The following is a 23,797-nucleotide window of genomic DNA, read 5'->3' on the forward strand; positions in this document are numbered from 1 at the left end:
GACTTTCTCGGCTCGATATTCAAATTTTGCCACTATTAAAGCCTTCGACTGATTAGACCATAGCTCATACTTCGGGTGAGTAATATCGGTCATTACTGCAATCTTCTCATGGATCCGCCTATTTTCTTCTGACTGATCTGAAGCAACAACTTTTGAAGACAAAAAACAAGTCAATAAAGGGTTATCCAATAAAAACATCAGGTGGAGATTAAAGGGAAGTGAATGATTGCTTACAACTCAAGCTCTCAGTAGCCACCCGAAGGCGATCCAAAGCATGTTGTTCAACCGCAACAACGATTTCGCTCTTTTTCTTCACAAAAGCTGCCATGGCATGAAGACCAGACATGTCTTTTTTCAATCGAGAGATTTGATCGCGCAAGCGACGAACAAGTTCCGATTCATCAACAGCAGAAGAATTCAGAGAACTTTCGACACAAGAGGAAGCTGAGGGAATCTGCAACAAGATAATTAATTTACCTTCTCAAAAGAACAGCAGCAAAAAGTGGAAAGACTCCCATCGGGAGCGTACATAAAAGGACATATCGGCATTCAAAAGAAAGTTAAATACTGGCAACAGAGCCAGATTAATTAAGTACAAGTTAAGACTAGAGTGAATCTGGGTTACAATTAGAAACAAGGTAAGCTAGGCACAATCAAGCTTGTGCCGATGTTCTAGGACCAGCTTCAGATACAGTCTTGTTCTTATCTTCATCGACCAGTTTGAGGAGTTGATTAGCACACACAACTGAGGATTTCTTACAGGGCTCGAGGTTGACAAGACAATTATCGGCGTCCACAGGTAGCGCCTTGGATAGTTTTTCCAGTTCAGAACCAAGCCCGTGCCCCATCAAAAGCTGGAAAGTAAGGACTGCTCCGTAAAGACGAGAGCGTCGCTACAATACCTCTATAGCTTCGGGAGAGTCGATGAAGAAGGTATCCGCCATTTCCCCAAGGGTCTTGTTTTGATCCAACTTTGAGAACACCATCGAAAATAATTTTGACAAAGCCCCCTTGGTCTTCTTCAAAAGCTCTTGGAGCTAGTTGCTGGACGCACTGGCAAATGAATGGGCATCCAACATCGAATCCACTCGAAGTTTGCTTCTACGATCGATAGGCATATCGACAGTATCTAGAAAATTACAAAACACAATTCATCGCGTCAGGAGGGTATTCTAAAAAGAAATATCATGCAACTCTGGAGAAAACTTACTCAACAAATTCTCGATGGATTCTCGAAAGGCACCCTCCTTCTCATTAGCTTCAATTAAAGCCCTGTGATGTGCCTCTTGATCATCCTTCATCTTCTTCTTCAACTTCGTCAGCTCATCCTTTAGGCATGTGTTCTCGCTTTGCACCTCGGATGCTAGTTTGTTAGCCTCCAGTAATTGGTCAGCCGAAGTTTTAACAGCTTTACGAAGCTGGGCATTTTCAGCTTCTAGACGAGTGAACTGATCAGCAAAATCTCCTACAGCGTCAACTGTGGCATAAATTGGCTGCAACATAAAAATTGAAGAATTACGTCAGAGCAAATAACAAGTATATATTAGTCTATACTCGGCCTCCTTCAAGAATGCCAATTATCGACTCGGGGGCTAGCAGGTGCTACGGCTGGTTGTCGTTGGTTGAGAATAGTACTTACGTAATCATGCAATGTCGAAGGAATGAAGGCACCTGTTGGCGGGATGACCGTCGAGAAAGGAACCTTGGCCACACTCGACCGTGGCGGAGGGGTGGTCATCTGATCCGCTCTAGCCATTGATTCTTTTGGAGATTCAGCCTTTTCATTCAATATTTTTGCTCTCTTCGAGAGTGGAACTTCATCATCATCTTCAGATCTGAACAAAAGAAAAGTCAGTAAAGCCGAAAGGAACAAAATACAATCGAAAAGGAGCTAGGAGATATTTATGACATGGACTCAATGTCATCCTCATCTGCGAAGAGTCTCGATGGCCTTTTTGAAGGTTGAGGAGTCGAAGTGTCGCGAGAAGGAGCAGGGGGAGCAGTCGCGTTAGCATCATCATCTTGTCCACTAGGACTTGATTCTGCTATCGCTATCAAATCTTCATTGATCTTCCTGCGTCGCATAGATATAGTGAAGGCTTCATCCTCGGGGGCTTTGTCACCTTGGACGTCGCTGTCCTCAAAAATGTGTTGTACATCTTCAGTCTCTTCCGAAGCATCGTCATCTTCTGGAGCTACCCCACTTTCAGGTGTAGGAGGATAACATTGAGCAACGGTGGAAGCCTGTCGATAGAAAAAGTTATAGGATTCAGATTCAGAAACAAAAAACAACATCCGATGCAAATGCAAGCCAAATTACCTTCGCATGAAGATGCCTAAGGTCGAGAGGAGGGCGAGCCGAAGTCATAACAATATTGTCCTTCTGGCTGAGACGAGGCGCCACACCTCATCTCGAAGATCTTCTTCGGATACATCGGCTGAACTAATCCTTGACTGATGAGGCCTTGACATCAGCAGTTGCACCCTACGCTTTAGAAACACTTAAACCACCTCAGTGCCGCACATCGTCAGACCTTCTGCATTCTTCAGGTCCAAGACCTTTTCGTATAATTGATCAGCTAGGGCGCTTTCTTTGGCAGTCAAAGTGTTTCGCCAGGACTTCTTCGGCACTACAGAGAGGACATCCTCAAATGGAGGCATATTGGAGCGTCGTCATGGTACTGGGATGTCTCGGAGATAAAACCACTTCTGTCGCCAGCCTTGAACTGACTCCTTCATTGGGTACTCGAAGTAGTTGACCTCCTTCTTGATGACGAAGCCGACTACGCCAACAACAGGGGGACCATCATTGCCATTATGGCGTTTGACGTAGAAAATCGTCCTCCACAAGCCCCAGTGGGGGTCAATGCCGAGGAAGGCCTCGCACAGAGTAATAAAGATGGAAAGGTGGAGGATGGAATTGGGAGTCAGCTGCCAGAGCTGAATCCCGTAGAAGAAAAGGAGAGAGGGAAGAAACTCATGGGCAGGGAGAGAAAGTCCACGAAACCGAAAAGCGGCGAACATAATAGTAAAGCCTTTTGGAGGCCTCGGGCGGGAGGAAGAACCTGGATGAAGGTAGTCAGATTCGGCAGATGAGATGAGGCCGAGTGACCTCATCTTATTCTCTTCGCGCTTGGAGATGGTGGAAGCGCACCAATCAAGGCCAACCCTGGCAGCGCCTACGGTAGCGCTCGAGCTAGCAGTTCCGTTCTTCTTGCCCATGGTGGCTGAGCTCTTGAAGGCAGAAGCAATGGCAAGGAGGAGGCAAGGAAGAAGATGAGCAGTATGGAGGCCTAAAAAGTGAAAACAGGAAAATGTTCCCTATTTATCACGGAGAATTCTTGGAGATCGTGGCCGTTACTCTGGTGATCGTGGGAAAATGGGCGAGGATCCAGTAGTACACGTGTCCGGAAGGAGAGATAAAACCGGCGGCCCATTACTCCCACTACGCACGGGAATCGAGGAGGCACCTCGGTCAATGCACAAGCACTAGTCAATTCTTAACTGGCCGCGCAGAAGTAGGGTGGGCCCATCAGGTCATGTCATGTCAATCAAACCAATGCAGTGGCTACATCATCGATGATGTCATCAAAAAGTATCGACTCCTCATGGAGCATTCGAAGGAAATTAAAACAATTGAGTGGCTTAACTTGAGTCTACACACGGTTGCAAGAACCGTGCCTAGACTCGGGGGCTACTCCCATCGGGAGCACTGAACATGCACCCGATAAAAACTGTGGACTCGAAGATTTCATACGATCCAGGATCACGCCCCGGGACTTCATTTTGTGTAGAGTAGCGTTGTTTTTCCATTCGGCAGTTAACCAGCATCGATTTATCGAGTAAAGCTGGGCACGTTACTCAATATCCTTTACGTACTACCAACAAACATGATCTTACTTGAAGGTATTGAAGACCCGATATAAAAACATATCGGATAAAGGAAAACATTCGAGTAGTACAACTTGAGTCTACACACGGTTTCAAGCATCCGTGCCTAGACTCGGGGGCTACTCCCATCGGGAGCGCTGAACGGGCACCCGATACAAAAGGTGTTACTATCTTGAAGGAGTCGAGATCTTCCGGCAATTGTGAACGTTCGACAGAAGGAAATTTTAGTCCCTGCCCGATGCTTCTTTGGCCAGTCACTCGGGGGCTACTGATGTGGGAATTACCCTTCGGGTAACTAGTATTGCACTACCTCTTACGGCCCAACCAGGGGCCCATGAAGATCATCCACCGACCAAGGTGGGCCGCTATGTCGGTTCCCATGAAGGATTCTTGAGGGATTTGGCAAGAAGACGAAGAAACAAGGAAAGTTTAGATATAGCATCCTTTGTAGCCTAGTCGTACCCGGACAGACCTCTCGAGACCTGGCTCACAATATAAGGGCCAGGAGAGGGGCTGCCGAGGGACATACAATCAATCTAGCCATAACCACCGTAAGTCGATAGTTAGGTCATACACAACCCTAGATTTTCGTCGAGTTCTTAGTCGAAGCCTTCGGCTACCCCATTGTAACCCGATATTCTCAACAATCAAGATCAGACAAGCAGGAAGTAAGGGTTTTACCTCATTAAGGGCCCCGAACCTGGTTAAATCTCTCTCCTCGTTTGTTTGGTATCCGATGTCCCGTGTCAGCCAGCAGGATTCCATCAACCCTAAGCCCCTCAAGGTGGGCATTGCCGAGGAGTACCCCCGACAACAGCGGAATTTATTTGACTCCAAATAGCGGTGGAACCCAATCAGGCCTTTACCCTACAGGCGGCTGACTGGGAGAGCGTCCTAGTTCGCGTCTTCAGCGTCGTACTCCTCTTCTTCGAAATACTCCTCTTCAAAGTCTGGCCAAGTAAATAGCCAGGACAACAATGCCAATGAGTACTTTTGAATGTACTCGCAAACCACCTTAGAGAGAAATAAAGGATATGCAATATGGCAGTAGAAAGGATCAGACACTAAACTAGGGTGACAAGGAGCGAGAGGTGGTTCATCTCGAGAGTATGACATCTCTATATCTTTGTTGAAAACTTTTTGTAAACCACTTTTTTTGCAGACTAATAGGTAAGGAAGACCCAATTTCTTTTCCGGACGTCTCATATGGCCAACACAATTACTCCAGCTTTCCACCGTACCTCCTAGGTACATTTCCAAAACCTTTTTGGGAATCACTTTTGTAAAAAAACCTTTCTTTAATGCCAAGCAGCTTCCATTCCCACGTCCATAACCATGGAAACGGCTATTCAAATAGATTTACACTCTGCAGAGGTTGTACACTTTCCCCACAAGATCCGAATACTCATCGTGTGGGCATCATTCCTGCATAACAACATATGCCACGACAAGTACCCGATCGTATTTTTTCGCCTGCTCGCCTTAGCCTAAGACATGCCGCCTAGAGTTGTACCTCCCAACACCTGAGTCCGAGGGGTCGTTTACCTACGAGTAGCAAATTCCCCGACCAACTCGATCCTCCGGAATACCGCGACCAACTGCGGGGCATTATTCAATGGGAGCTCATAGGTTGTACCCCTGCCATCGATACGCAATGGAAAGACGCCCCTAGTTCACCGGGAAGGCCACGGTCGATAGGTGTCCATACTCGGACTACCCCTTACACTTGCAGGACCCAAACTAAGGCGAGACAAACTACTACGCTACGCCCCGTCCCACTTAAGGGTAATGTGGTTGTACTGGCTAGGTCCGGTTCAGCTACTTAGTCACCAAAGTTTTTCGAAAATAATTTTCTTCACTTGCCTCCAGCAACCTCCTTTCCAAAAACCTTTTCCTTTTTTATAAACTCACACTTGGGCAGGGCTACCCCATTCCAAGGTTTTTGAAACACTCTGTTTCTTGAAAACATTTTCACAAATCTTTTTCAAGAGGGCTCCCAACCTATAGTCCGACTTTTCTTTGAAAAGCAGCGACAAGGATGATAAGGTGGTAAGCACCACATCACTATTAGGATTTGGATCAGTAGGTACCAACGAGGGATGCACCCTAAGGGTGGATTAATAAAGCTCCGGGTGGCACTAACCACCGACATGAAAATTAAAAGACTTGCACTTTATAAAACCTGTAATAATACAAGAGCAAGATATATAGGACCAGAGATGCATCAAGAGGTGGATTGCCTTGATCAACAAAGTGTCCCTGGTCTTCCTCTCAAATCCCCCAAAGTCACCTCCTCCCCCTTTTCCGGCGGCGTTCGAATCTATCATCGCAAAATAAAAGAAACAGACCATACCAAATCAACCGACCACGTACACCAGAACAATTCACACACAAAATTGGTAAAATCACAGTATGTAAGGGTTCACAAATACAAGCTACTGAAAGTGGTTTCACTAGTTTATGATTTTTAAAACAAAAAATGTGATTTTTGCAATTCCAGAAATAACTTAGGAATCATTTAAATGGTCTAAATCTTTCTGTGAATCACAAAATACATGCAGCATACCTATAGTTAAATGACCTAGACAATTTAAACAAGATAAGAACTAGAGAACATAAACAGCTAGACACACCAGTATCAGAGCATCACCAACCAGAGCCAAGCATACCCATGGATAGCTAATACTAAATTTGATCTAACCCCACTGGTTTGGCATTTTTCTGATTTGTAAATGAATTTACAAAAATCAGACACTGAAAAAGTGTTCTATTTCAGTAATAAAATCCTTAGAATTTAACTACAACTCTGAAAATATTTATTTTGGCACAAAATTACCCTATAGTTATATCTACCAGCTGCACTTGGATTTGTTTCAAAAACATTTGTATTTTTCAAATTAAAATTCATTTACTGGCTCTCTGGACAAAACTTGTTTTGTAAATCAACTCAAATCCAGGAAGCTTCTGCATTGATACTAGTGCCAAAGTAAATATATTTACATCTACTTCACAACAAAATTAACCTCATGCAGAAAGGTTTTATAAATCTTACACCATAAATAAATTACACAATGAGTAACATTTTAGGTTTTTATTTATTAGCACATATTCACAACACTAAATCACATGCATGCAATTTTATCTGGCTAAGAATTTGTTCATGAGCAACCAACAATTTGAATCATCAAATTTGAATCATCTAGGAATTTACAATATTTGAAAACCTACTAAGCTATTTATTGGAGGGAAATGTCAGATTTAAACTTTAAATGGAAACGGGCCGGAAGAGAGGTGATGGCCCAGTTCGGCTGCTGGCTAGCCCAGCAGCGACGCAGTCGCGCGGGAACCGCAGTTTAAACGGAGGAGGACGTGGCGTCTGAGCTGGCGCGTGGGCCAGCGTCCGGAGCGCATGCAACCATTGGATGAAATCCAACGGCCACCGCGTCTCCTCCTTCCTCATGACGCGGACGGGTTCTGGGAACCCTAGAATCCGACAAGGGCTAGGGGGCTCACCTCGGGGCTCTGTCGACGGCGAGACTAGGCGTGTCAGAGACGGCGGAGCAGGAGCTTTCGAATGGAGGTAGCAGCGGCCGAAACAGCAACGACCATCCGACGATCGGCGGTGACGGGCGAAACCGCTGTTCACGGTGGTGTCCTCTACAGGTGCCCCTGGAAGGTAAGATCGAGCACGTTAGGGAGAGGGAAGGCGTGTGCATCCAATGAGCAAGGAGGGGAGAAGAATGGCGGCGCCCATCGACGACAACCTTCACCGGAGCTTGCAGCAATGCGAGTAACATCGCGGCCAGCAGGGAGGAGAGGAGCTCCTCTCCTCTCGGGAGGTGGAGTGGTGGTGGAATGGTGTTCTGGTGGTGATGGCGTTTGAGCTGAGGGGGCCTGTGCCATTTTATACCGGAACGGCCGGTGCACCGTGCGCCGGGTCCGTGTGCGGAAGAGTGGGGTGGCGGCAGCTGCTGGTTGGTCGAGAGGGGCGGTGGCGCTGCTCACCCGTGCCACTGTCCAGGCCTTGGCGCGATGCTCGCGTCGGCAGCGACCAGGAGAGGGAGCGGTCGCGTCTGCCTCCGTGGTGCTCGACGAAACGATAGGACCTGGCATCAGCGTTGGCGTTCATGGGGTGGGTTGAGGCTGTCGCTGCATGTGTCTCCGAGGTGGTGGCGTGCTGTGGCGAGTGTAGATGACGGGCGGGAGCGACCAGGGCGAGTGGTGAGGTAACCGGCGTGGCCGTGGCTACGGCGGCGTGTACACGGTCACCACTGGTGGGCGGCGAGCGGGTGTCAGCGATGGGGAGTAAGAAAGAGGAGCTAGGGGGTTGTCCAGGAGGAGTAGAGGGGTGCAGATGGCGACGATGACATGCTGGCGTCGCGTGCACGCGCATCAGAGGGAAGAGAAGGAGCGGGTGTCTTCATGCGGGTGTGATGGAAGGGCGGCCTAGGGAGATAGGGAAGGGGACAGGATGGGTGTGCAGGTGTGCATGGAATCCAGGGCTTGTCTCCTTCTGCTTGGATCGAGCTCATGTGAAGCATTGCCTCCAAACCCGCCCCAGCCACATTTCTCTCCAATCTCCCTCTGACTCACATGAGGCCAAAATCATGCACACACATGTGCTTAGTGTGTGAGGAGTGAGAGAGTGGAGAGAGGGGTCGAAATCTGTCCACCAATGCTGGTGGTTTTGGAGGGTGGAGAGAAAAAGGAGAAATGCAAGGAATGGTTGGTGGTGTGATGGCCGGCATGGTCATTCCCCTCTTTTATATTTCTTTTGAAATTTTAATAAGCACTCCTAAGCATGAACTAGGGCAAAGTTAGGGCAAAAATATGATGAGCCAAAGGTGTACTTGGTTGTAGAACTTTCAAATATGCTATTTGAGAAAAGATGGGAAAGTTTTGAAGGAGAGAAATTTGGGGAGATGCATAATCTAGAAAGATTACTATCACATGCAATAATGACCACATTCTCAAGGGTTTTGGCATGGTTGATTTAAATAAAACCAGAATTCAAAAAGGGTGTCACATGTGAGGAGGGTGTTAGGGTTTTAGGGGAGACACACACATGAAGTTTTCACAAGCAACATACACACATGCTCACAACCAAGGGCAAGATCAAACATGTATGCAAAGTTGAAAATAGAAAAAGAAAAGTTTTTGTTGGCCCTAAATTTTGCATTTAAATTTTTTAAATCAATGCACCAAAGTTGGGTTATTACAGCACAATGCCTTCGAAACTCGGCTGTACAGCAAGAGGAGAGAACGTCTTCATTGGGCTGATGCGGCTTGGTCCCCGCTGTGACGCCCCAGGTGGCGAAGGGGTGATCCCCATGGCCATGGATCCCTCAGGTGTGCGAGACATGCTTCTGCGGCTGCGGCCTCTAGCGATGGGAGAAGCAAGAACGTGCAGTAGTGGCCTAACCATTTGGTCAGGCCTTGTGAGGCAGTCTTCCTGGTGCGTTTGCACCTGATCCTTGGTAGGAGTGATGCGCTGAACATCACAGAGGCTTGCCGCGGAAGGGCTCCTTGACCGGTGATGAGAGTAGTCACTGCGGCGCCGATAGTCTGGAGACCTGCTCGAGCGCCTGTCATGGCGGTCCTGGTGCTGTTGTCGCCGCTCCGAGTTCCAGCGTGAACTCTTGGCCTCTCCTCCATCACCACCTCGGCGTTCGTCGCGCCTGTGGTCCCCATTGCGACCGTTGCAATCGCGATCATCACGGCGGTCGTAGTCCTTGTCGTCATCGGGCGGCGAGTGTGGTTTGAGGGGCCAAGCCGATCCCGAGCAGGGCGTTGGCGAAGCCCAGGCTTGTTGTCAGGGATCCCAAAGTCCCAGTTCTTGCGGAAATCCTGCGGCCACTTGTACCCGCGATGGTGGTGGATTTTGTCCATTGGAGTGTAATCCAGCACCCTATCGAGGTGGATGAGGATTCTGTAAAGGGGGCCATCCCTGTCCTCCTCCGCCGGAGTGCCTTCCGGCCGTGATTCACGCCTCTCTATCGGGCGGTTGAGGATGGAGTGGGACTTGACGACGGGAATGAGGTCAGGGTCCAGGGACCAAACCCAAGCAAACAGCGCTGCCGTGTTGTCGCGGGTGATGGAGCGCCGCTCGATCCTGTCAAGCTCGCAGGTGCCACCCAACACCTCCTTGATGGTGGCCTCGTCGTTCCAGGCGTTGAGCGGAACGTTCTCCATGGCGACGTGGCAGTAGAACCGCCAGGTCTGGGGGCGGCCACGGGCCGTTGGAGACCACGTCTTGAGCGCCATGGTGCCGCGCTTCAGCGACAGGGTGCCTAGCTCGTGCATGTCCCGCTGCCATGGCTCAACGAACCGAAGGAGGAAGTCGTCAGGGTAGGAGGCAGACACATGGATGTCGTCCATGTGGAACTCCAGCTTGGCTTGCAGCACCTTGGCGATGGAGCGAGTGCTGATGTTGAGCCTTGGGTAGGACAGGAGGATGGCCAGGTGGGTGCGCCTCATCTCCGAGGCGGCCATCTCTATGGCCGGAGTGCTGAACGACGAACTGAACACCTCCTCAGGCTGGCTGGAGGGATGCCCTAGCTCCCGAGCCAAGGTGGGATGCACGGCCCTGGTTGCGGCGTTTGCCTGCAGCAGGACGGGCGACGGTCGCGGCGGCGCGAAAGAGCTGGCTGGAGGCGTGCAGAGGGATTGTGGGCTTCGAGTGGTGCAGGTGCGAGCACTATGTCTAGGAAGCTTGCACACGAGACAGTGAACTGGTCCTTTGCAATTTTGCACAAAGTGGAAGAAGATAAGCACCGATAGCAGAGCCCTTTGAAGCGACTCGATTCCGGGGCAGACCCCCTCCATGAATTTCCCTGCTGCCGACCGGCAGGCCGAGCTCCCGAAGAGGAAGAATTAACCTTCCGCCACCAGAATTTGGGGCGCACAACTTGCCACTTACCACCAAGATCTTGGGGAATCCATCGACTTAACTCGTCATCCTTGTGAACAGGGGCAACAATTATTGAGCGCAGCCGGGGCGCTCCAAAGCTCACCTCAACTCGGGGAGGAAGGATTTGCGCCTCCATCGATGCGAGGATTTGAGCCTATCCCCAGGCCGAAGAGGAGACGAAGGCGGCAGGATCTCAGAGCACGCGGGCCTGTGCCCGCTCCGCTCCGTCCCGCTCCCTGAGACAGCAGGCTGCTCACACGAGGTTGATGACGCCGCATCGGGCTTCAAAGCAGTAGGGGAGGCCATTGATGGAGAAGCAGGCGCTGGCAGGTCGCCAGACCTCGCGCGCCGGGCATCACTTGAGAGGATCTCCGATGTGACGGACCCAAACAGCAGGGTCACGACGGCGGCAGGGGCCACCGGGGCAGCGGAAGCAGCGGCCGCCGGTCTCGCAGGGGAGAGGTGGGTGGCCGCATCGACCTGGGGCGGTCGACGCGCTTGGGGCTGGGAGAGGGGCTCTCGGGGCGGAGCCATCGACACTACTACAACTCACACAAACTCGTAGCGCCCGCCCGATACTCGTTCCTACATAGCAGGATATGGGCTCATATAAAATCTAACATATGATGCAGCTCAAATAGTTGGTTCACTTTTTTCTTGCAAATGTGGGATCTAAGAGCATCTCCAGTCGCGTCCCCCAAACCGTCCCCCAAAGGGATTTGGGGCGCGCCGGACAAAAAAAGCGTTCCAGCCTCGTCCCCCAAAGCCCATTTTTGTCCGGCACGGCCCGATTCGGTGTCCGGCGCCCCGAGCCCGTCCCCGTCCCACAGGGGACGCACCGGGGACGCCGGACACAACGAAAAGCGAGGCGGGGAGTGGCGGGGCCGACCCGTCAGCGGCACAGGAAGGCTAAAATCCCGTCTCCTACCTTTGGTCAAGCGACGTTAATGGCGTCCCTGTTTTCCCAGGCGACGCAGGGACGCGTCTCGTCGTGCATGGCCGCGTGGCCCGTCGGGCTCAACTCACCGCCGAGGAGCCGCCGCCGAAGCCGAAGACGGACCAATGGAGGGACGCCATCAAGGCCCGTCGGGCTCAACTCACCGCCGAGGAGCGGCTGGATCCGACATGGGCGGTGAACGACAACGACGCCTGGTGGACGACGTACTTCCAGGCGAAGTACGACGTCGAGATGCACAGCACCGACAACCTCGTCGGCGGCCCCAACAGCTGGAACAGGGAAGGCCACGCCCTGTTCTGGGGCGTTCCGAGGCGCACCCTCGAGAACGTCATCCGCGGCCTCCGCAACGGCGCTCCAAGGCTGGAGATGCCGTCGTCGCCGCCGCCGTCTCCTCAATGGCAGCCGAGAAGGACGACGTACTCGTCCTCCTCGCACTCTTCTTCCTCGGGACCGGCGCGATCGACGTCGTCCTCGTCGTACCGGTCGGCGCCCTACACCGTCCCCAAACGGGAGGTCAAGGAGGAGCCGGCGACGCCCGTCAACACGAGGCGTGGCGGCAGCGGCAGCGGGCGGCAGCAAGGGAGGCGCGGCGGCGCCCTCCTCATCCCGAAGCCGGAGGTGAAGGAGGAGCCGGAGGAAGCGTCGCAGGCGGCGCTGCCGGCGGAGTACGAGCGGCAGCAGCGGCTCATCGCCGGCAGCCGACGACCCCGAGGACTGCCCAGGGCTGCGGGCGGCGTTCTTGGCGTCCATGGACGACAAGGACGCCTGGAGGGGCGACCTGGACGCGGCGATCGCCATGTCCATCCGCGACTCCGGCAAGCCGCTGGTGGACCTTACCGACGACGGCGAGGCAGGACCAAGCGGCTTGGTGAAGGACGAGCCCGTCGACGAGCGCGTCAAGCAGGAGGTCGTCACCGACGAGATGTACAACTTCCAGCAGTACTACGACGCCTCCGGCCGCCGCAAGTGGTTCTAGATTAGGTTTAGTTTAAAGTTAGTCAAATTTCGTTCGAATCTATGTAAGTTTGGACGAATCTAATCGAATCTAGTTAAGTTTAAAATTTGCGAAATTTTGTTTGGGGGACGCGACTGGGGAGCGACGTCCCCCAAACGCGGCACGAACGAAACACGTCCCCCAAACGCTCAATCCGGCGCGGTTTGGGGGACGGTTTGGGGAACGTGGCTGGAGATGCTCTAACCGTGAAATTGTGAGAGAAAGGAGGATGCATGTATGCATGGGATGTGAATAGGGGATCCCACTACCAATTCTATACATACTGGCATACACGTAGCGGTTTCAAACTCTGACACATATTTTTTGAACCGACGCAACATAGTACATGATCTTCCGCGTCTTTCATGTTAACATTAATGTGATATGTACTTGTGGCCTAGACTGAAAAAGAAGTAAATATATACTTCATGTTTTTTATATAGTACATGGTCTTATGCGTCTTCATGTTAACATTAATATGATGGATACTTTGTGGCCCACCGGCTACGCCAAAGACTAAATTAATACATGATACAAACATAGACTGAAAAAAATTAAATATATACTTCATTTTTTTATCTATGATGATTTGTGAAAATCTAAGGTTTAGATATTACTAGCAAAGTGCTCGTGGGTTGCTACGATTTTTCAATTCATTTTGATATAGACACAATGCAATATGCACACATTTTCTTAGGGCATTTCACATTGTGTTAACATGGTCGAATTATCTGGAATCAAAAAATTTGTCAGGTTTCATTTCAAAACCCAAATTACAATGAATTTTTTTGAGTAATTACCGGGTATCCAAAAAAAATTGGACAAATTTCAGGTTTCACTTGAAAACCTAAATTACAATGCAAAAAATATGATGAATTATCAGGGTATCAAACAAATTTGACAAATTTCAGCTTTTAGTTCAAAACCAAAACCCAAATTACAATGAATTTTTTTGAGTAATTATCGGGTATCCAAAAAAATTGGACAAATTTCAGGTTTCACTTGGAAACCTAAATTACAATGCAAAAATTATGATGAATTATCGGGGCATCAAACAAATTCGACAAATTTCAGGTTTTAGTTCAAAACCAAAATTACAATGTGTTTTTTGAGTAAACCCTAATGCCCAGCTAGCGTGAGGTGCACACATTGCATCCCATCTTGTGTGGCATATGATCGATTGGGTTAGGAGACATGAGAAAGAATTACTACCGCAACACACATACCAAGGGGCGAGACCAGACGAAACAGTTCGGCCCACCTCGGTCGCTCCCGCTGGTCGCGTTTTGATTTCCATGGTGAGACGGCGTTTGTGTTGGCAAAACCGTGGTGGCGCGCGTTGGTGGGCTGCAAGCTTGGTGGAGCACGATGAAGCATCTGGAGCGGGGTTTGGGGGGGAGGGGGTCAGGAGAAATCCTTGGCGGCTTAGCTTCCACCGACGCGGTGACGTCGCGTGGGCGCCGCCTTTCCTTCTTGCGGGCGTCGGGCGTACACCTCCCCCTCTCTCCTCCTCGTGTTGGGGAAAACCCTAGGAGCCATCCGGGCAGCGTCGTCATCGTCGCATTACTTCTTAAAGGTGTTGCTTGATACGCAGCGCTTCGGAGTGCTAGGAGCGTGGTGGGAATTATCCGGAGGGTGCGGCGGTTGAGCGACATCTTCATTTTCGTCGATCCGATGTTGTTGAATTTTTTCTCTCTTTTCTTTCTCTTTGGTTTCTTTTAGGCATGCTTGTGCTAAGGTCCAACAGTTGTACCGTGTGTTGCTATATTAATATAGCTGGTCGAAAGCCTATTTCGAGGAGGAGACAGAGTAGCTAGTTTTTTTTTTTTTTGAATAGGAACGATTGATTGATCGGGTTTGGGCCATGCATCGTAGTACCTGACCAGCTAGTACTATTTTGATTGTTGGTTTCTAAACCACGTGAACATAGCCGAGTTAGAACAACACAGTTTCATCTCTGCCTTTCATTAAAGAAGCAGGTCTAACTCTACACCCATGACGCGCACCACGGCGCCAGCTCCCCGTTCCCATCCGACATCAGACTCTCAGCACCGTTGCTTCCTTCTTTTTTGAGGGGAGCGCCGCTGCTTTTTTTTTTTTGACGTGGGAGCACCGCTGCTTTCGATAGCGGGAGGCGCCTCAGAAGAGTAGAGCCATACCCATGACTTGAGTAAAGAGGAAAACGTTTCAGAGTTTTGTTGGGCCTCAGCCCATATGTACTCGCGCGAACGGTGGAAAGCAACGACGTACACGTACGAACCACGGTTAGCAATTTAATACTACCTCCGTTTCAAGGAATAAGGCGCCCTCGTTTTACGAGCTTTTTGTTTGACCAAGAATTACTTTAAATAGATAAAGATTGTTTGTATGAAATTAGCATCATTAAAAAGTGCTTTTCAATACGAATCCAACGATACTATATACATATAATATAATCAAGATTTTGTTGCTAAACTTTTATGGTCAAAGTTCATCTTGGAATACGCGTGCGCCTTATTCCTTGAAACGGAGGTAGTAGTTAAGAAGATACTTGAGGAATTTACATTCTTTTCTGTTTATAAGTTTCTCGGGAGTTTCTATTCGACCTTGGCGCTCTTTGAAGTTGCAGGGTATGGGCCAAACCAGGTAAGCAGCCTGGCCTAAAGTGCTCTCTCGACTGGGCCTTTCTCAGCCCATCTGTGAACACCCGTTCTTGTCTCGTCTCCGGCGCCGGTGCTTCTCTCTCCTCCGTCCGTCTTCCAAGCTTCCCACCGGATACGAGCCGAAACCCTAGGATTTTCTCTCCGATCCGATGTACGCGCAACAGTTCCTGAGCACGGCGCTGTCCCAGCGGGGCCCCTCGGCGCTCCCCTACGCGGAGGACGTCAAGTGGCTGATCCGCAACCACCTGGTCGCCCTCGCCGGCGCCTTCCCCTCCCTCCACCCCAGGGCGGCCCTCTTCACCCACAACGACGGCCGCGCCGCGCACCTGCTCCAGGCCGACGGCACCATCCCCATCACCCACGCCGGCGCCGTCTACCACCTCCCCGCCGTCCTCTGGCTCCCCGACCCCTACCCGCGCGCCCCGCCCCTCGTCTTCCTCTCCCCGACCCGCGACATGCTCATCAAGCCCCACCACCCGCTCGTCGATCGCTCCGGCCTCGTCGCCGGCGCGCCGTACCTCCGCTCCTGGGTCTTCCCCTCCTCCAACCTCCTCGACCTCGCCAGGTCCCTCTCCCACCTCTTCAGCCTCGACCCGCCTCTCTTCAGCAGATCCACTCCTCCCAATCCTCTTCCTGCCTCCTCCTCCTCGATGCACCACGCCCCCTCTCCTCGCCCCCCTTCAGAGTACGCATCCCGCCCATACAGGTTCCCGGCCTCGCCCCAGCTCGCCGCTCGCCCACCGTCCACCGAGGACCCCGCCGAGGTCTTCAGGCGCAACGCCATCGCCAAGCTTGTCGACACGGCCTACGCTGACGCTGCCGCCCTGGGTGCTGCGCGTGCGGCCGAGGTTGTCGCCCTCTCCGCCGTGCAGGCCGAGCTGCGTGGCCGGGCGGAATCCGTCGACAGCGGGGTGCGCAGGATCACCGAGGAGATGGAGGCGCTCGAGCGCCGTCTTCAGGACGTGACGATGGCCACCCATGTCATCGAGGCCTGGGTCGCTGAGAACCGCAAGGGGGCCGCTGACGACGTAGACTCCGAAGCGGAGGGGGCAATCCAGCCTGCGGACGTGCTGTCCAGGCAGATGCTTGACTGTAGTGCAGCTGATCGGGCGCTCGAGGACGCCATTTATGCACTCGACAGGGGCGTCCAGGAAGGGTCCGTGCCATTCGACGGCTACCTCAGGAGCGTGCGCGCTCTGGCGCGGGAGCAGTTCTTCCAGCGCGTCCTCTACACCAAGGTCACTAGGGAGCAGCAGCAGGCGCAGGTCGCTAGGATGGCCGCACGGGCTCCGCCACAGTATGCGTCCTAGCGACCACCAGGGATAGGTCAGTATACATGTTGCTTTTCAATCGATTCCATCCATTGTAAGAGTCACTCACAGTGTAAAGTTTAATACCGGCGTTGGTGTGTGCTTAGCAAGATTATTTTTCTGGTCAGGATGATTACTGAATATGAACAGATGGATGAGTCATGTGTCTCAGTAACTACTTTAGTAGTTGAGAGTGCAGTTCGTAGTGTTGTGCTGCGTTATTCAACTTGCAGCACATATCTCAGTTTTGTTCTCTACACTCAAAATATAAAAAAAAACTATTAGGTGGTTCTCCTTGAAGAAAAAAAAAGGCGAACCGTCCCCTGCTGCATGAATCATAATCCTGAGATTTTTGTGACTAGAGTAGCTATCATGCGCGGATCAGCGTTACGACCTAGGTTTGTTCCACTTGGACGATGTGATACAATACAAGTATTTCTTCTTATTGCTGACTTGTCAACCTCAAGTGTAATATAAATGAACCCACCCACATTGTAGAACTTTCTGATACACCTGAAACTGAAAACCATGGAAGGTGAACGGCCTCTTGGCCCACCCAAATTAGAATCATGTAGGGCCTGCTTGGAATGGTTGTAAATTTGTGTGGCCAACCCAACTTCAAATCCTGTAGGCTGAATTAATCACTCTGTTTTATTTTGTGGGTATAAATCAATGTCTCTCCCCAGAGGCAGGGGGCTTCTCCCCCATGGTCTTGTTTATGCTGTTCCAGGAAAAGAAAACAATGGAGAACTGAACAAGGTTGTGGGTTCTTCGTTTTTTCTTCTTCTATCTGGCCGAATTTGTCTGAGTTTTTCGCAATTACCGATCGAGTTATTAACAAGTCTAGTTCCATCTGAAATAACTACCAGTTCTCACACTATGTTCAAAACCTTAATTGTGTAGTCCACAGAGCTCCAGGATTAATTATCTGATTAGTTACTCGCTTAAATTACAGGGCCACAATTTTTTTTGATGCATCCAAACTTATGTACAAACCATACAAAATTGAACAGTTGGTCTCATCTTGGTGCTGGACCTGTGTGAGTTGGAGAGTCATCGTCAACCTGTCCCAACTCAAGTATGCTTTCCTGCCGCAGGTCACTTGCTTGAGCATCGCTGTGTAAGTCGGCACTTGTTGCACTGAGATTATTTGTGCTACTAGTGACTGAGCTGTAGCTTCCAATTCCACGAGACACCTCCAGCTCCAGACACTCCTTGAGCTCAGCTACAACATCTGCCATTGTTGGCCGTTCCCGTGATGGCTGTTCTTTGCACCGCAGTGCTAGCTCAGTAACCTTCCAGACTGAGTTGACATCATACTCCTTCCCCATCTTTGAGTCAGCAATGCTCTCGATGTTACCCTCCGAGAGCTTCTGGCGCACCCACGTTGCAATGTGGATGCTCTCCGTATCACTCGTGGATACCGCTGGAGACTGACCAGTTATAAGCTCCAGTAGTACAACTCCAAAGCTATACACATCACTCTTCTCACTGAGGTGGGATGTATTATAGTATTCAGGGTCAAGATACCCCAGGGTACCTGCTGGTTGGGTAGTGATGTGGGTCATGAACTCATCGGCAAACACCTTCATTAGGCCAAAGTCAGATATCTTTGCCTCTAGGTCTGCAGATAGCAGGATGTTCTTTGTCTTCACATCCCTATGGATCAGTGGTGGCTGGCAGGACTTGTGTAGATACTCCAATCCTGTATCCATGAGACCATGATCAGTGGCCAGGAAGTTGATAACAATAGGTTAATCATTAACTAAAAGTAGCCAAATTGTCTGAGGCTTAAGGTTTTGCTAGGCTTAACCAGTATAAGTATCAAGTCATCAGTACATCAATTTATGTACCAGTCCTTTAAATCTTGATGCATTTTCGCTACTAAATTGTAATTTCTGGTGTGCAGTGTGCACAATCATACAAACCTTGGGCAGAGTCGAGAGCAATTTTGAGACGTCGATGCCAACTTAGGGGTGTAGCAATAGAGGCCTCTCCTGTGACAGAGTATCATGAAATATGGCCATAAAAAGCGCAGAAAGTAAGATTTTTACAATAAAAAGTACATGATTAATTAGTGTAGTTTGGCAATGATTTGTATGTAGCAGGTGCGCTATTTAGGAAAAAATGCCTGCTTTGTCCACAATTCTGTTAATACTGCAGTCTACACATGAGCATACCATTCACAATTCAAAAAGAAAATAAAGCAGTTAACTCACATCTTCTAGGAAGTTTGTCTTTGCTTAAAATGGCTTCCTTTTTTTACAGTTATGCTGAGAGTGTAATAGAAGGAGTTTAAACAATGGACACTAAACTTAGTATCGAGGGAAAGGTTATACTGAACTAATGCCTAAAGTTTAAAGGTGAGTTTTTCAGGGAGAAACTAACTTACCTCTTAGACAACCCTCTAGGTCTCCTCCATGCATATATTCATAGACAAGGGCCAGATGTTTCTTGTCCTTGCAATAACCAATCAAGGAAACCAGGTTCCTGTGGTGAACTCGACTCAGGTGTTGAGCCTGCAATTTGCAGTAAGAAGTCTGCTTTAAGTAAACAAACGATAAGCCTCAAGTTCACAGCCTACCTCAGACTGAAACTCTTTATTCCCTTGAGTTGATGTTTGTGAACGGATCTTCACAGCAACTGGACTTTCATTCTCCAAATAACCTAGATAAACAGCACCAAATCCTCCTCGCCCTATTTCTTCTCTAAAGTTAGCTGTGATGAGCTTCAGCTCCTTGTAACTGAACTGTCTGTTCTCAAATATGTTTGACCTCTCCCTATGGCTATTAAGCCTTGCGTTGTTTGCCATCCATGTATCTGTAATCAAACCTGATCTTGTATGAGTGAGCTTTAGTTACTGTGGATTTAGTGGTTTCCTGGATGAAAAATGTTACAGTACCTTGTTTATTTCTCCTTCTGTGAAGGATAAGAATCGCTGCCACAAACAGCAGAGTAGCTACAGCTATTGGAACAACTACTGCAATGACAAGTGTCCGGTTCTTTTCCTTGCCTTCTTGAGCACATGTAGAAGCACCATTGTCACAGATATTTGCATTGTTATCAATCCTGGCATTTATATCAACAATTTCTGAATTAGTCAATTCTGGAACAAGAAAATGTGGTGACTGTACTGCTTATTTAAGTGTAGTAGTTGTTTCTTCCTTCTAAATTCTTTGACCATGAGAACTATTCCACAATCTTTATAAAAGTAACCTCATTGGAGTTTGTACTGGATGAATGGTGCACTCCCCCATTTTTACCGTTAAATAAAATAAAAAACCGTTTGAGCTATTTTCATCAAATATTTCTATACAAGTTGTAAGTTAGCTATGCAAACCTTAATACAATAGATCCATTTTGTTGCTTTTGTAGTAGAGCTGCAGGAATTGATCCACTGAGTTTGTTGCTTGACAAATCACTGTGGAAACCAATATTTTTAAATATACTGGTGCTACATATTGTAAAGTGAATTGAACCAAACAAGTATACTTACAGGTATGTGAGTGATGGCATTTGCGCTAGAAAATTAGGTATTTGACCAGACAGGCTGTTATTAGACAGGTCCCTGAAATTGCAATTCTTATGAAAATACTCTTAACAGGTATAGAAAATAATGTACATTTTTTTTTGATTCATTTTGATAGTGAAATTAGCTGCTAAATATTACTTCCTCTGTCTGGATGGGAGGTAGTAGAAGGTTTTAAGTACCTGAAGGTGTTCTTAAATCTATAACTTGCAAGTTGAATAAGCTGTATGATGATATTGACACTTACAGGTATTGGAGGGATCTTAGATCACCGAAAGAAGGATCAATTCCACCGATCAATACACTGGATGACAATTTTCTGGATATGGAAAAAAGCTTTATTCTTAATCTTTCCGTTCAAGAATGTATGGGCAGTTCTCCTGCACTTCATCACTAGTTTGTTACTTTTGTAATGCTTGCCAGTGTATAACTTACAAAGCTGTAATCGATGCAGGGCCAGACGAAGAATAACTGCAGTTCAGGCCATCCCAGGCAAATGCTTTCGGTGCACAAGGATCACCCATCCAGTTTTTCTTCAGCATGTACGTCGTGCGAATTGCCATCATGGCTTTGGCTGTTAATATGGAAAAAGGAGATGGTATTTCTGAAGCTCTCCTTTATGCGATCCAGAACAAATAATACAACACTGTTGGACTTTTAATCTTAACCCAAATTAAGATCATTGACAATGCAGCACTGGGTTGTAGTGTTACATACCGTCTCCATTGTCCGTACCAAGCTGAGTCATATTCCGCACCGAGTATATCTCTAACGCGTTCAGGATGGGCGGGAGCGTGGCATCTGGCGTGGCGACAAGTGAGACAGCGTGCTGGCCTGACCCCTGAACCACCACCCTTTCCACAACCTCTGCTGAAAGGTACTTTGGTGTGTAACTCCGGCTGCCGTTCCATGAGGCGCCGTCGACGAGGATGTCGAATCGCCTCAGTGCGTTGCCAGGCAACTGCTGCAGCTCCGCGAAGTATAGCAGCAGGAGGTATGATGTGCTGCTGTTGTCATTGATCATGGAGGGGTCTGGGCTCCATGACAAGTCGAGCTGGGTACCGTTCACTGGAGTGGCGGCGCTCTGCATTACCACCGTAGGCGCGTTGAAGCTGTTGGAGTTTGAGACATCAACAGTGTCCGCAGTTGTTATGTTGGTCCATGCAGTTACATCGCCGTAGGACTGCCAGATACGGTCGTGTTGATCAAAAGGGTATCTGTTGGTAATGAACGGAATCTGGTGTGAGAAAATTGCTAGGAATTGCAAATGGTGTGACCACTACATTTAGCAGAATTCTGCAAAATCGCCAGAGTATATTGGTTGAAAAACTTGATTCTTGAATGACCAGAAAATGGCACATTTGGTTTGGCGTTACAAAAGGTTGCCATGTCATTGTACTTAGCAACTCATTCAAGAATGGAAATGCAAAAAGTAAATTCTTGTGAAATTTTTGCCTATTAGAACAAGCTGGTGGTCAATGGCCATCCGTCAGTTTGACCGCATTTCAGGGGGTAACTGCATGTTAGTGTCTACTGGGACCTGGGAGTTGTAATAATATTAAAACCTTGTGTTGTAAAAAAATGAAAATATTCTACCCTAAAAATTGACAATATATAATCTTTGTTTGACACTGCTAACCCGTCTTCCAGTGTGGTGTGTATAATAAATTATAACGTAAAGCTATGTACTAGATAAATTAAAATGCAGCATGAGCTTAGGATTTTATTTATTTCTGTGAATATTGGAGCATGGTAACTTCCTCCTGTCTCCATATTACACAGTAGTATTTTAAAGCTTTTACTGTGTAGTTGTGCAAGAAAAAATGTCCATATAAATGGAAGAAATTTGGACCTCTACCTTAATCATCACTGGAAGAAATTTGTTCATCTAAACGGAAAACAAGGAATGGTGTCGTAAGCTGGAATGGTGTGTTGGCTGTGAGCAAAGAAGTCAACATGACCCATTGTTTTACGTTAGGAGTAATCAGCAGGCAACTATAATATGCATCCGTGGTTATCACTGGCCGGACTCACCTGTATATTCTATAGGAACTGGCCGGCCGCCAGAAGTGGTACCGGTTCAAGGCGAATCTCGCCGCCGGCCGGCGCAGGCTGAGCAGAAACAGCGACTGGTTCACGGTGGCCTCCTGGTACATGGCGGCCTTGAGCGGCCGTAGGTCAAGTCCGGAGATGAAAGGCGTACCCTGCCCTATGTCCACAAGGCACACCTGCAGAAGTAATTGTCATCGAGTTTCATGCACCAACTTGAAAGTTTAAATTGGCAAGTCTGTCAAGGGGTGTAAACAAACACACCTGCAGGAAGTCGGCCGGCGACACGGTGATGGCCTCGAGGATGATGGTGTCGTCGGCGGCGGTGAAGTTGACGGTGGCCCAGGGGTTGACTCCGAGGTGGAGGTGGAAGGTGGGCAGCCTGTTGGACGAGTCGTAGTTGCCGTAGTAGAAGCTGCACCTGACGAGGTACCTGGCTCCCGGCGAGAGCCCCTGGAGCGTGTAACAGTTGCGCACCCTGGCACCGGCACCGGTGGTGGGGAAGTAGCGGACGTTGAGGTAGCGCGGCGCGAGGTCTCGGTCGCTGTAGGGCGGGTTGATGCCGGCGTTGGTCCCCGCTCCGGCGTCGACGAAACCGGCGTCGGAGACGTACCTGAGGCCCCTGGTGGACTCGTCGGGGTAGCTGGTGCCGTTGGTGATGCCGCAGTCGATGCTGATGAAACCTAGAGCGTCGGGCTGTCCATGGCCGGGTGACACGGACCATAGCAGCAAGAGGAGGAGGAAGAGTAGCAGCTGAGGACAAGGTGTAGCCGTTGCAGCTGGCGCCATGGCTGCATGCACGTTGCTGTTTCTCTCCTGATGAGTGATGTCCTACCCTCTTTAGTGAAGTCAAAGCCTCGTATACTTGGGCCGGCCGGCCGGCCGGCGAGAGGTTGGTGGCAAAGTTTGGTTGGGCGCCGCTCCGGCGATTGTGCTTGCAGGTCAACGTCGTATGTACGTTGCATGTGTTGAAGTATTCCGCGGCGAGAAGGACGGGGAATTTCGCGGGTGTAGCTCACAAGTCAGAAGTCAACCGAAAGGACGTTTTTTTAAGATACCAATGTATCTACAGTTAAATATTGTTTAGATACATCCGAATATAGATAAAACCAATACAATTCTTTTTGAACGGAGGTAATATAAGAGAGTACCGCGACTACCCACTACGGGAACCGCTGCGGCGTGTGGCAGACTTTGCCGTGTGCCACATAGCCCGGAACACGACAAAAACATGATCTGCCATGTTCCAACTAACCAAACACACGGCAAAGAACGCACACGGCAACATTCTAAAAATACAGAAGTAGACAATGGTAAAGGTCTAGAAATACACATGGCGAGAACTAGACACGGTGAAGCCTAGCTAAGCACACGATAAATGTTTCGGCGTGGCAACCACTGGAGACACATGTCCACAATGACCGCATCTGACGGAGCTGTTACAACAGGGGCTCTTTGCCGTGTGTCACCTAACGGACACACAACAAAGATTCAAGGGCCACATAGACTTCCTC

The 23,797-nt window shown here is 49.2% G+C and overlaps 3 protein-coding genes across 3 annotated transcripts; 1 reads left to right on the forward strand and 2 right to left on the reverse strand.

Annotated features, from left to right (window-relative positions):
• Positions 1-1,037: 1,037 nt before the first annotated feature.
• Positions 1,038-2,043, reverse strand: LOC124656001. The gene is made up of 3 exons (XM_047194817.1): positions 1,640-2,043; positions 1,211-1,493; positions 1,038-1,129 (listed from the first exon to the last, which is right to left on the reverse strand). Exons 1-3 carry the CDS (start codon positions 1,754-1,756, stop codon positions 1,038-1,040), a joined length of 492 nt encoding a protein of 163 aa, XP_047050773.1. The 5' UTR covers positions 1,757-2,043.
• Positions 2,044-15,544: 13,501 nt separating this feature from the next.
• On the forward strand, positions 15,545-18,576 carry LOC124656002 (protein ELC-like). Its single transcript, XM_047194818.1, has 2 exons — positions 15,545-16,721; positions 17,803-18,576. The coding sequence occupies exon 1, from the start codon at positions 15,545-15,547 to the stop codon at positions 16,703-16,705; it is 1,161 nt and encodes a 386-aa protein (XP_047050774.1). The 3' UTR covers positions 16,706-16,721; positions 17,803-18,576.
• LOC124654464 (putative leucine-rich repeat receptor-like protein kinase At2g19210) lies at positions 17,725-23,072 on the reverse strand. Its single transcript, XM_047193459.1, has 12 exons — positions 22,548-23,072; positions 22,269-22,462; positions 20,952-21,451; positions 20,670-20,808; positions 20,482-20,553; positions 20,202-20,273; positions 20,046-20,126; positions 19,608-19,774; positions 19,290-19,525; positions 19,098-19,224; positions 18,634-18,702; positions 17,725-18,410 (listed from the first exon to the last, which is right to left on the reverse strand). Exons 1-12 carry the CDS (start codon positions 23,070-23,072, stop codon positions 17,725-17,727), a joined length of 2,868 nt encoding a protein of 955 aa, XP_047049415.1.
• Positions 23,073-23,797: the final 725 nt, after the last annotated feature.

This window comes from Lolium rigidum, chromosome 5 (assembly GCF_022539505.1).
Source record: "Lolium rigidum isolate FL_2022 chromosome 5, APGP_CSIRO_Lrig_0.1, whole genome shotgun sequence".
Lineage (NCBI taxonomy): Eukaryota > Viridiplantae > Streptophyta > Magnoliopsida > Poales > Poaceae > Lolium > Lolium rigidum.